The 12,534-nt window shown below is 43.7% G+C and overlaps 1 protein-coding gene across 2 annotated transcripts; it reads left to right on the top strand.

The window, feature by feature from the left end:
* The first annotated feature begins 806 nt into the window (after positions 1 to 806).
* On the top strand, positions 807 to 12,177 carry LOC109895994 (transitional endoplasmic reticulum ATPase). 2 transcript variants are annotated; one of them, XM_020490154.2, is made up of 17 exons: positions 807 to 1,019; positions 2,324 to 2,435; positions 2,637 to 2,809; positions 2,914 to 3,056; positions 4,551 to 4,681; positions 4,927 to 5,058; positions 5,243 to 5,345; positions 5,466 to 5,599; positions 5,840 to 5,975; positions 6,079 to 6,191; positions 7,399 to 7,563; positions 9,294 to 9,416; positions 9,686 to 9,898; positions 10,069 to 10,377; positions 10,570 to 10,725; positions 10,833 to 10,987; positions 11,617 to 12,177. In XM_020490154.2, exons 1-17 carry the CDS (start codon positions 1,003 to 1,005, stop codon positions 11,720 to 11,722), a joined length of 2,421 nt encoding a protein of 806 aa, XP_020345743.1. In that variant the 5' UTR covers positions 807 to 1,002; the 3' UTR covers positions 11,723 to 12,177. The 2 variants fall into 2 exon arrangements, with proteins under 2 accessions (XP_020345743.1, XP_031685807.1); XM_031829947.1 differs by having other exon boundaries at positions 10,570 to 10,987.
* The last annotated feature ends 357 nt before the right edge of the window (positions 12,178 to 12,534 follow it).

Raw genomic sequence — 12,534 nt, 5'->3', positions numbered from 1 at the left:
GAAGCCAATAGAGAGTGATAGGAATAACTGTACTTCAGTAAGGTTGGCTTCTTAGCGTTCATAGCCATGGTTATCAACTGTTCTGCAGAGGAGTTACAAGGTGTGTTGAGCAATAGTGTCCCGCACTACCAGGCTGCCGGCTTGGTGTAGGATCAGATAGGGCCAAGTAGTGGAATAGTGGGGATGTTTTTTAATGGGTGTAGGTTTAGTTGGTAGGGCAATTTTTCTATGATGTGTAATGAACTCATACACAGAACCAGATAAGAGGAATACATGAATAGGGAGGCCTTGAATGCGGTGCGAGAGAGGCAGGTTGAGGTTACCAGGGTTAGAGTAGAGAAGAGGTTGTCATATGCTGAGGCAGTAAAGAAAGTTGAGGGAGATGTGTCAAGGGGGAGGGATCCTGAGAGGATTCATGTGAGTAGTAGATCTGTATCAGTACAGAGGAATAGGCCAAGGAGTGATATATGCTTCAGTAAGATTGGCTTTTTAGCGTTCATAGTAATGGTTATCAACTGTACTGAAGTTATGGTTGCAGCTGCAGAGAAGTATTTGGGTGTAGGAGATTTGAGGTCAGAAGAGTGTTGATTGGTGGTGTCCTGTCCTTTCAGGCTGTTGGCATGAGGTAGGACTAGATAGGTTTAAATAGTGGAGTAGGGTGGTGTTTAAAAAAAAATCGTGTAGGGATAGGTTAAATGTTAATTTATTTTCATTTTTTCAAGTAAAGCATAATGGTGTTATAACCCAGTCTAGTTGGTGGTGGTAGTGCAACATTTATTGGATGCCAACCGCATCGACGAAGAAGAGGCCTTGAATGGCCTCACACTCCACTACTGTAGGTGGTGGTGTATGCACCACACGGATGCGATCCGCCAATACAAATGTAAAGAAGAAGAGCTCAAGAGAACGTTGTGAAGGCACTTTGCGGACAAAGCTTTAACAAATAGCTACAGTAGATACTTTTTATTTATACACATTAGCTATTTCAGGAGGAGTAACACCATGGCCTCGGGAGGAGAGTAAGTATAAATAGATACAAAGGTGTCTTTTTTTACAAGCGAATTAGCTAGCTTAGCTACTAGACTCTTCTGGTATTTTACCTCAGCTAGCTAGTTAGCATATTGGATGTCATGCCATACTAACATTACGGTTTATGGAAGACTCTTACTACGAGTGAATTTAGCTAGCTAGTTAGGTAACCAAGTATTAGCTAACGTTAGCCCATAATGTTCTACACTGTAATTGGGACCAGTCAATGGAATGTCCAAAACTACCGTACATGACTGACAGGCGTTTGTATCTAGCTAGCTAACGTTAGGCAACTTAACCTGACAAAACGTAGCTAGGTGGGCCTACCGGCACTGTTTGCTAACCAATGTTAACATATGTTTCTAACTAGCTAGCCTGTGACTCTCTGGCTTGACAAACTCATCCAAGGACCTATGATGATGAATTAGAGGCAGGACACATTTTTTAAATACATTACCATTTAAATGTGTTAACGTTAGTTAGCCAACTGGCTAGCTAACTGACGCTAACTAACGTAAGTGGTTGGGTAGCTAGCTAACTGTCAAAGCTGGATGAAAATGCCTGCCATGTCACTTACTTACTGGTTTAGCTAAACTAACGTTACCCGTTTAGGTAGCTAGCTACCTAAACGGGTATCATTCAAAGTGTAATGACGGTTTAGGTCATTTAGGAATATGGCATATTAGCTAGCAATCTAGCATATGCAATAACGTTACCAAACTAGCTACACCTCGGTTTTAGCTGGTGTAGCTAATAAATAGCCGTAACTTGACAACTTGGGATCTCAAAAGGTGTGTCACCTGCAGCTTGGCTACTAGTAGCTAGTTAGCGATGAACAGTATTTCGGATTTAGCTAACGTTAGCGTAGCTATTTAGCTGATAATGAAACAAAGTGTACAATATGAAAGTTGGCCAAGTCAAGTGATTGCGCGATGTTAACTTGATAGCTTTGCAAAGACGGCATTTATAGCCAGCAATACTGATCTATCTAGTTAGCTAATGACGTTGTTAATCAATATTCCCAATAGGACAAGGATTTTTTTATTTGATTTAACAAGGCAAGTCAGTTAAGAACAAACCAGACGCTGGGCCAATTGTGCACTGCCCTGTGGGACTCCCAGTCACGGACGGTTGTGATACAGCCTGGATTCGAACCAGGGTGTCTATAGTGACACCCTGGTGCAGAGCCTTAGACCGCTGCGCCACTTGGGAGCTCAATAATTAATGTGTATGTAGTAACTGTGAAATATCAGACAGTCAGTTTTAACTTATCGCTTTTGTTTGTTTCACCCAGATCCAAAAATGATGATCTTTCCACTGCAATTCTGAAGCAGAAGACCAGACCTAACAGATTGATTGTTGATGAATCCATCAATGAAGACAACAGTGTGGTCTCTCTCTCTCAGGTAGGCACAGGTGATTGGGTGGATTTGTAACCTCATCCTCTGTTCACAGTCCCAGAATGTAATTATTCTGGCTCTAAGCAAGCAAGTGTTATTTTGATTCTCAGCTGCTGCTGTGGCAAATATCTGTAAACGATCTGATCCTGCTGTACTAAAAGTATTTAGAACATCTAGTGAAACTCATGGTGTTCATACTGTTTTTAGGCAAAGATGGATGAGCTGCAGCTGTTTCGTGGAGACACAGTGCTGATGAAGGGGAAGAAGCGCAGGGAGTCAGTATGTATTGTTTTGTCTGACGACACCTGCTCTGATGAGAAGATCCGCATGAACCGTGTGGTCCGCAACAACCTCCGCGTCCGTCTGGGGGATGTCATCAGGTACACATACAGATGCACACACACGGGAACAAACAAGTTTGTTTTTGTACATATGCCCAAAGCAAATTTAGATGAGTGATGTTTCTCTATTCTTCCTGTTGCAGTATCCAGCCGTGTCCTGATGTGAAGTATGGCAAGAGGATCCACGTTCTGCCTATTGATGATACAGTGGAGGGAATCACTGGCAATCTATTTGAGGTCTACCTCAAACCCTACTTCCTAGAGGCCTACAGGCCCATCCGCAAGGGTCAGTACACACACTAGGGATGAGCATTTGAAATGATTTCACTATTCACATAAAATATATTTTTCCGGATATTCGTATAGTCAAAATTATATATAATAATCTCTACTCTTTTGACCAATCGGATTTAGAGGTCGACCGATTTAATTAGGGCCGATTTCAAGTTTTTAGCAATTATCAATGCTTGCTTCACAGTGCTGTTTATAACTTCAAGCCTATCAACTCATGAGATTAGGCTGGCAATACTAAAGTGCCTATTAGAACACCCAATAGTCAAAGGTATATTAAATACAAATGGCATAGAGAGAAATAGTCGACGCATCATAATTCCTATAATAACTACAACCTAAACTTCTTTACTGGGAATATTGAACCACCAGCTTGCATATGTTCTCATGTTCTGAGCAAGGAACTTAAACGTTAGCTTTTTTACATGGCACATATTGCACTTTTACGTTCTTCTCCAACACTGGGTTTTTGCATTATTTAAACCAAATTGTGCATGTTTCATTATTTATTTGAGACTAAATAGATTTGATTTATGTATTAAGTTAAAATAAGTGTTCATTGTTCATTTCAGTATTGTTGTAATTGTCATTTTTTACAAATTCTACAAAATAATACAAATTGTAATATATATTACAAAATATATGTCGGCCAATTTATTCGGTATCAGCTTTTTTCGGTCCTCCAGTAATCGATATCGGCATTAAAATCATAATCGGTCGACCTCTAATCAGAATGATGCCGCAGCAGACAGTGTACAGTTGTTTTCAGGGTGCTATTCCGGTAGTTTTTAGCTAACAGTAGCTTAGGCTAACAGTGAACGTGAAGTCTAATGTTCGCCATAATAGAACAGATTATATATATATATATAATATTTAAAAAGTTTTCTGGTTAGTGTTTTGCATTAATCTGTGTCAGGTCTTGTGGACCCTCTGTTGGTGTGCGCCTGTAGGCTAACTGCTATTTGAAGTGGGGAAAATGGCATATCGCTGTCAGGGCTGACCAGAGGGCTAAATGTGCTATGATCGTCAAATGTAAAACGCAACCCATAACTTATGAGAGAGAATTTGCTTGAAAATAAAACATTCACTTTGTGTGTCCCTAGAACCAGGCTGCATTTACAGTACAGTTCTGTTAACAATGAACTGTCAAAGCCATGGGACATCTGAAGCAGCAGTAGCTCAATGCGCCGTACATAAACACTACATTCTAAAGTTGGTTGCTTTATTAAATTAAGCATTTCACATGTCATTGTATATCCTTGTGTGTAACATGGACAATTTCATTTAAACAGCTTTTTCATTGTTAAAATAGGCCTACAAAATTATCCCAAAATGTGTTCAAATACGAATGTCTGTTCGGATGTCTGGATAGTGGATTAACTGTGTCCATCCCTAACACACACCTGTTACCAATCATTTTGTTTCAAAACAGCACCGGTGAACAATTGTTTGTTCTATATTTTATTCTGTAATATGTCATTGTGTGTAGGTGATATCTTCCTGGTTCGGGGGGGTATGCGTGCGGTGGAGTTCAAGGTGGTGGAGACTGACCCCAACCCCTATTGCATCGTTGCCCCCGATACCGTCATCCACTGTGAGGGAGAGCCTATCAGGAGAGAGGTGGGTCAACCTCAACCAATTGCTTGTGGGCAGAGCACTCTTAATTTAGCCTATGTAAATCTAGGCATTGTACTTTTAGCCAATTAGCGTTGCTTTTCTCCAAGTCCACAGCAAGAGGCTCGGGTAGGAATATGTAATGAATCGGGACCTAGGTATCCTGAAGTCCCTGCAAATACCTAGCCCTAGTAAGCAAATTAACTCTCAAGCCTCAGATTTATTTCTGTGTGTGTTTTCTGTGTGTGTAGGATGAGGAGGAGTCCCTGAATGAGGTGGGCTATGACGATATCGGAGGAGTGAGGAAGCAACTGGCTCAGATCAAGGAGATGGTGGAGCTGCCACTCAGACACCCTGCACTATTCAAGGCTATAGGAGTCAAGGTAACACACACCATTCACTATCTTCAAGGCCTTGTGTTAGTCTACGCACTTTCTTGAACAGTAAAGAGTTTAAAAACATGTTTTCCAGACTTGAAAGTCAACCATTTCAATTGACTTAAGAAGTAAGCATTTTTCACTATTGGAAATGTTCTAATGACTGACATGCACCTGTACTCCCCTCCAGCCCCCCCGTGGTATCCTGCTGTACGGACCCCCCGGTACAGGAAAGACCCTGATTGCCAGAGCTGTCGCTAATGAGACTGGAGCCTTCTTCTTCCTCATCAACGGTGAGATTCTAAACCTTACCCTTTCCTAGGCAGAGGTTCAGTGTTCATGATAAGTCATTGTACTCTTGCTGTTTTGATGTTGCTCTGTATGGCCCTTCCTGTCTATGTTCCTGTCCGTAGGTCCTGAGATCATGAGTAAGCTGGCTGGAGAGAGTGAGAGCAACTTGAGGAAGGCCTTCGAGGAGGCTGAGAAGAACTCTCCTGCCATCATCTTCATTGATGAGCTGGACGCTATCGCTCCAAAGAGAGAGAAGGTGTGGGGGAGAGAGAATGGGTATTAATGGTGTCCATCGGTTGATGTGCAGACCAAGAGAATAAATATGGAATACAAAGGAAACAGAAAAATCCTTCTAAAGGGTCACCCAACTATGACATTGTATCACTTCAATAAAAACAAAGTGCAGCAGCTATGAACTGATCTGACATTTTCTGTAGACCCATGATTAGATGGAGAGGTATATCCTGCTGTTGTTGACGTGTGTGTGTGTTTGTAGACCCATGGAGAAGTGGAGAGGCGTATTGTGTCTCAGCTGCTGACCCTGATGGACGGGCTGAAGCAGAGGGCTCATGTCATTGTCATGGCAGCCACCAACAGACCCAACAGCATAGACGCTGCACTTAGGAGATTTGGTACGTATACACACTTTTTACCGGTTGGTTACAGGGTGTTTTTATGTTTTTATTGTGCAGTTATATTGGTTGCTTTAATGCTCCAACGTGCTTGTGCCTACAGGGCGTTTTGACAGGGAGGTGGACATTGGAATCCCTGATGCTACAGGCAGACTGGAAATCCTGCAGATCCACACCAAGAACATGAAACTGAATGACGATGTTGACCTTGAACAGGTGTGTGCTGACTCTTGGCCTGCGTCCCAAATGGCATCCTATTCCCTACCGCCGTTCTAAGGTACTGCATCGTAGTGCTTGTTGCATCACGACAGACCCGGGTTCGATCCCAGGTTGTGTTACAACCGGCCGTGAACGGAGTCCCATAGGGTGCCGCACAGTTGGCCCAGTGTCGTTAAGGGGAAGGTTGGGCCGGTGGGGGCTTTACTTGGCTCATCACGCTGTAGCGACTCCTCGTGGTGGGCCGGGCGAGGAGTTTTGGAGGACATATTTTACCTTTATTTAACTAGGCAAGTCAGTTAAGAACAAATTCTTATTTTCAATGACGGCCTAGGAACAGTGGGTTAACTGCCTGTTCAGGGGCAGAATGACAGATTTGTACCTTGTCAGCTCAGGGGTTTGAACTTGCAACCTTCCGGTTACTAGTCCAACGCTCTAACCACTAGGCTACGCTTCGTCTCTCCTCAGCCCATTAGGGAGTGTGCAGCAATGAGACAAGACCCAAATTGGATCGCAGTTGGATATCACGAAAAAGGGGGTAAAATACCAAAATAATAACGTTCTGCGCTGGGACAAGAAAAATGATTGTCAGATAAGAATACAGATTAAAAAGTAAAAAAATAAAAAATCACACATCAGAATAATTGTTTGATATTGTGATCAGAATTAGATAAGGGAGGCCAACATTGGAACAATATTAATAGATTACTCCCATCCACCAACCCAATCCACAACACCCTAGTAAAACCCAAGTCTAATTGACGGTAATAGTGCTCACTGTTGTCCCTTGTGGCCGATTTTGAAGGAGGACATCGGGAAATAAATGTCCAATTTCAACGTCAATCTTGACCGATCTTCCTGAGTAGCCTAAATTTTTGTCAGATTATCTATGCTAAAAAATAGGAATGCTTTTTATTTTAAAAAGTGGTTATTTGCTTCATACAGTGATGTAAAAATGGTGTTGGACCATTTTATTTGGGGACAAGTGACTTGAGCTTTTGCACAAAATAAAAAATCTGTCCTACTTGTCCAATGGACAAGTGGCAAAAAAAGTTGTCAATTCCTGATTGAAGGAATAGGGTGCCATTTGGAACACATCCTGGGTGTGTGTCTTGTTAGGTGGCTGACATTTCCCACACCCATTGAACTGGTAGCATTGTGTTCCGAGGCTGGCCTGCGTGTTAACTCCCCCTGTATCTCCGTGTAGGTGGCTAATGAGACCCACGGCCACGTGGGTGCTGACCTGGCTGCCCTGTGCTCTGAGGCTGCTCTCCAGGCCATCAGGAAGAAGATGGACCTAATCGACTTGGAGGACGAGACCATCGATGCGGAGGTCATGAACTCCCTGGCCGTTACCATGGACGACTTCAGGGTAGGAAACACATTACGTGTTGACTGTCTCTACCTAGGGTAGACTACACAGTCTACCACAACCCAGTACATAATAACTATACTGCTCCTGGTTATATATACAGTTGAAGTCGGAAGTTTACATACACCTTAGCCAAATACATTTAAACTCAGTTTCACAATTCCTGACATTTAATTCTAGTAAAAATTCCCTGTTTTAGGGCAATTAGGATCACCACTTTATTTTAAGAATGTGAAATGTCAGATTAATAGTAGAGATTTCTTTAAGCTTTTATTTCTTTCATCACATTCCCAGTGGGTCAGAAGTTTACATACACTCAATTAGTATTTGGTAGCATTGCCTTTAAATTGTTTAACTTGGGTCAAACGTTTCGGGTAGCCTTTCCACAAGCTTCCCACAATACGTTGGGTGAATTTTGGCCCATTCCTCCTGACAGAGCTGGTGTAACTGAGTCCGATTTGTAGGCCTCCTTGCTCGCTCCCGCTTTTTCAGTTCTGCCCACATATTTTCTATAGGATTGAGGTCAAGGCTTTGTGATGGCCTTGACTTTGTTGTCCTTAAGCCATTTTGCCACAACTTTGGAAGTATGCTTGGGGTCATTGTCCATTTGGAAGACCCATTTAAAACCAAGCTTTAACTTCCTGACTGATGTCTTGAGATGTTGCTTCAATATATCCACATCATTTTCTTCCCTCATGATGCCATCTATTTTGTGAAGTGCACCAGTCCTTCCTGCAGCAAAGCACCCCCACAACATGATGCTGCCACCCCTGTGCTTCACGGTTGGGATGGTGTTCTTCGGCTTGCAAGCCTCTCCCTTTTTCCTCCAAACATAACGATGGTCATTATGGCCAAACAGTTCTATTTTTGTTTCATCAGACCAGAGGACATTTCTCCAAAAAGTATGATCTTTGTCCCCATGTGCAGTTGCAAACCGTAGTCTGGCTTTTTTATGGCGGTTTTGGAGCAGTGGCTTCTTCCTTGCCGAGCGGCCTTTCAGGTTATGTCGATATAGGACTCGTTTTACTGTGGAAATAGATACTTTTGTACCTGTTTCCTCCAGCATCTTCACAAGGTCCTTTGCTGTTGTTCTGGGATTGATTTGCACTTTCCGCACCAAAGTACGTTCATCTCTAGGGGACAGAATGCATCTCCTTCCTGAGCGGTATGACGGCTGCGTGGTCCCATGGTGTTTATACTTGCGTACTATTGTTTATACAGATGAACGTGGTACCTTCAGGCATTTGGAAATTGCCCCCAAGTAGGTCTTGGCTGATTTCTTTTGATTTTCACTTGATGCCAAGCAAAGAGGCAGTGAGTTTGAAGGTAGGCCTTGAAATACATCCACAGGTAAACTTCCAATTGACTCATGATGTCAATTAGCCTATCAGAAGCTTCTAAAGCCAAGATGGAATTTTCCAAGCTTTTTAAAGGCACAGTCAACTTAGTGTATGTAATCTTCTGACCCACTGGAATTGTGATACAGTGAATTATATGTGAAATAATCGGTCTGTAAACAATTGTTGGAAAAATTACTTGTCATGCACAAAGTAGATGTCCTAACCGACTTAGTTTGTTAACTAAGTCGGGGGGGGGGTACTACCCAAAACTAGTTTGTTAACAAGAAATTTGTGGAGTGGTTGAAAAATGAGTTTAATGACTCCAACCTTAGTGTATGTAAACTTCCGACTTCAACTGTATATGATATTAAATGTGTGTTTGCATTTCAGTGGGCTCTGAGCCAGAGTAACCCATCAGCTCTGAGGGAGACGGTGGTAGAGGTTCCTAACATCACCTGGGGGGACATTGGAGGACTGGAAGATGTCAAGAGGGAGTTGCAGGAACTGGTGCAGGTACGACGTGCGTGCACACAAACACATTTAAAATTATTTATTTGAATCCACAAATCACATTAGTCGAAGGATTCATGGATATATGGACACTTGTGGATGGAAAAAAGAACCTTCTCCATACAGCAAGGCTGCCCGTGACCACTGACACAGAGCAGTACCTCGCTAGCTACTCTGCCTTCGTCCTATGCAGGCCTGCAATCACACTGGTGCACAAAGTTTAGCCTTACACACATTGTCATACCTTATCTCCATCTTTCTTTCCCCGATAGTACCCAGTGGAGCACCCTGATAAGTTCCTGAAGTTCGGTATGACCCCTTCTAAGGGAGTGTTGTTCTACGGGCCCCCGGGTTGCGGTAAGACCCTGCTGGCCAAGGCCATTGCCAACGAGTGCCAGGCCAACTTCATCTCCATCAAAGGACCTGAGCTTCTCACCATGTGGTTCGGAGAGTCTGAGGCTAATGTCAGGGAGATCTTTGACAAGGTATGACATAGAAGTGACTCACCAAAGTTAACATTTCTATTTGTGCGCTATGGTAGGTCATAAATCAACATGGAGAAAAACAGTGGTCTTGGCATTGAACCCTGTTGTACACCACTACACCATTTTCAATAGTATATGGTGTAATCTACTGTGTTTTTCTGTGTGTACAGGCTCGCCAGGCAGCCCCGTGTGTGTTGTTCTTTGACGAGCTGGACTCCATAGCGAAAGCCCGTGGGGGTAATGTGGGAGACGGTGGCGGAGCGGCCGACCGTGTCATCAACCAGATCCTGACTGAGATGGACGGCATGTCCAGCAAAAAGAACGTCTTCATCATCGGCGCCACCAATCGCCCTGACATCATTGACCCTGCCATCCTTCGACCCGGCCGTCTGGACCAGCTTATTTACATCCCTCTGCCTGACGAGAAGAGCAGGATCAACATTCTCAAGGCTAACCTCCGAAAGAGCCCCATTAGCAAGGTAAAACACACACCGCTCATAAACACTACATCTTTCTACACCTGTCATCATGCTAATGTAGCAAGAACCCGATGGTAGTTGTATTATGTAACAAGATTTAGTGACTCGCACCAATATGTAAGATGTTTCAGGTGCTATATCATTAACCTGACGTTGATTGGTTACACCCCGTCTCCTCCCTCTATCCTATAGGATGTTGATCTGGACTTCCTGGCTAAGATGACCAATGGGTTCTCGGGTGCTGACCTTACAGAAATCTGCCAGCGGGCCTGTAAGCTGGCCATCAGAGAGTGCATCGAGAACGAGATTCGCCGAGAGAGGGAGAGGCAGACCAACCCTTCTGCTATGGTCATTTCACACACACACACACACCTCGTTCACGCCATCTCTTTCTCTCCGTCTACTTTTCTTTTTCAATTACCCCCCTTCCACCCTCCCTCTATTCTCATTTCCAGGAGGTGGAGGAGGATGACCCTGTGCCAGAGATCAGGAAGGACCACTTTGAGGAGGCCATGCGATTCGCCCGCCGCTCCGTCAGCGACAATGACATCCGCAAATACGAGATGTTTGCCCAGACACTGCAGCAGAGCCGAGGCTTTGGCAGCTTCAGGTACGTTTGTGTGTGACAGTGTTTAATGTGCTATAATTAAGCAATAATGCCCGAGGGGTTGTGGTATATTTAAGCAATAAGGCCAGAGGAAGTGTGGTATACTGCCAATATATCAGACGTATACCATGGGTACAACAAAACATTTGTTTTTATTGCTCTAATTACGTTGGTAACCAGTTTATAATAGCAATATAAGGCACCTCGGGGGTTTGTGGTATATGGCCAATATACCACGGCTAAGGGCTGTGTCCAGGCACTCTGAGATGCGTCGTGCATAAGAACAGCCCTTAGCCGTGGTATGTTGGCCATATACCACCCCCTCGTGCCTTTATTGCTTAATTATAAACTGGGTGGTTCAAGCCCTGAGTGCTGATTGGCTGACAGCCATGTTATGTCAGACCAGCCCTTAGCCGTGGTGTATTGGCCATCTACCACACCCTCTGGCCTTATTGCTAAAATATTCCACGGCTAAGGGCTGTTCTTAGGTAAGAAGCGGAGTTCCTGGATACAGCCCTTAGCTGTGGTATATTGGCCATATTTCCATACGGCTTTAATGCTGTTTCAGCCAATCAGCATCCAGGACCCTAACTGCCTGGTTTATAATGGTGACTATTGTCTTTGTCTCACAGGTTCCCATCCAGTGCTGCAGGGGGCAGTGGTCCAAGCCAGGGTACCGGGGGAACAGGCGGGGGGCCAGTGTTTAACGAGGATAACGATGACGACCTGTATGGATAGATGGACAGACAGACTGACGGATGGTGCCACATAGTGGCCAGCTCTTATGTGATCACACCTGTACAAACATTCAAACCTGATTGACCATTTTTTTAGGACTCATCTTTCTTTCATGTTTTTTGTTGTTGTTGTTGTTTGATTCCTCTCTGGTGGCGAAAGCGTGTAGCTACCTGGTTTGATCCGTCCTCAAACTGGAAGCTTCCGGTTTCTACAGACCCCGCTCAGGCGTTTCTTTTACTGCCTGCTACGGGAAAGCAGGGCAGTGGATAGAGGTGAAAAGTTAAAGGTGATAGGTTGACTGTGGGGGGGGGGGTGTTGAGTGGCCTCTGAGTTTATTATCACAACCCTATGTTACCAGCTATAAGAAAGAAAGAAAAATATTGGTAATTACTTTTTTATGAATAGTAGCATGTAATGTATGACGACAAGTTTGAAAATAAAATCTCACAAAATGACTAGTTTGATGTTATTGTACAGTTCCACACTAGGTTCACCATAACAAAGTTGTCAAACCAGTTTCTCATTATTTTATATGAGATGTCAGAGGTTCGACTTACTATGTGGGACCAGGTATCGAACCCAGGCCATCTGCATGCTTTAGGACCGTGTTAGCCCACTGAGCTAAAAAGCCTATGTATTTGCTCTGGGAGCTAACGTGAGCCCTCAGGTCTACAGGGCTAGTCCTAACACAAGCTTGTTCACTGAACTACCTCTGTTTTCTAGTGGTCGCAAAATGTCCCATGGCACTCGAGTTGAGTAGAAGTCTAAACCCTAGTGTACTTCCCAACCTGGTCACCATACCACTATGGCCA

Source organism: Oncorhynchus kisutch, linkage group LG8 (genome assembly GCF_002021735.2).
Source record: "Oncorhynchus kisutch isolate 150728-3 linkage group LG8, Okis_V2, whole genome shotgun sequence".
Classification (NCBI taxonomy): Eukaryota; Metazoa; Chordata; class Actinopteri; order Salmoniformes; family Salmonidae; genus Oncorhynchus; species Oncorhynchus kisutch.
This window is presented reverse-complemented; position numbering and strand designations above follow the sequence as displayed.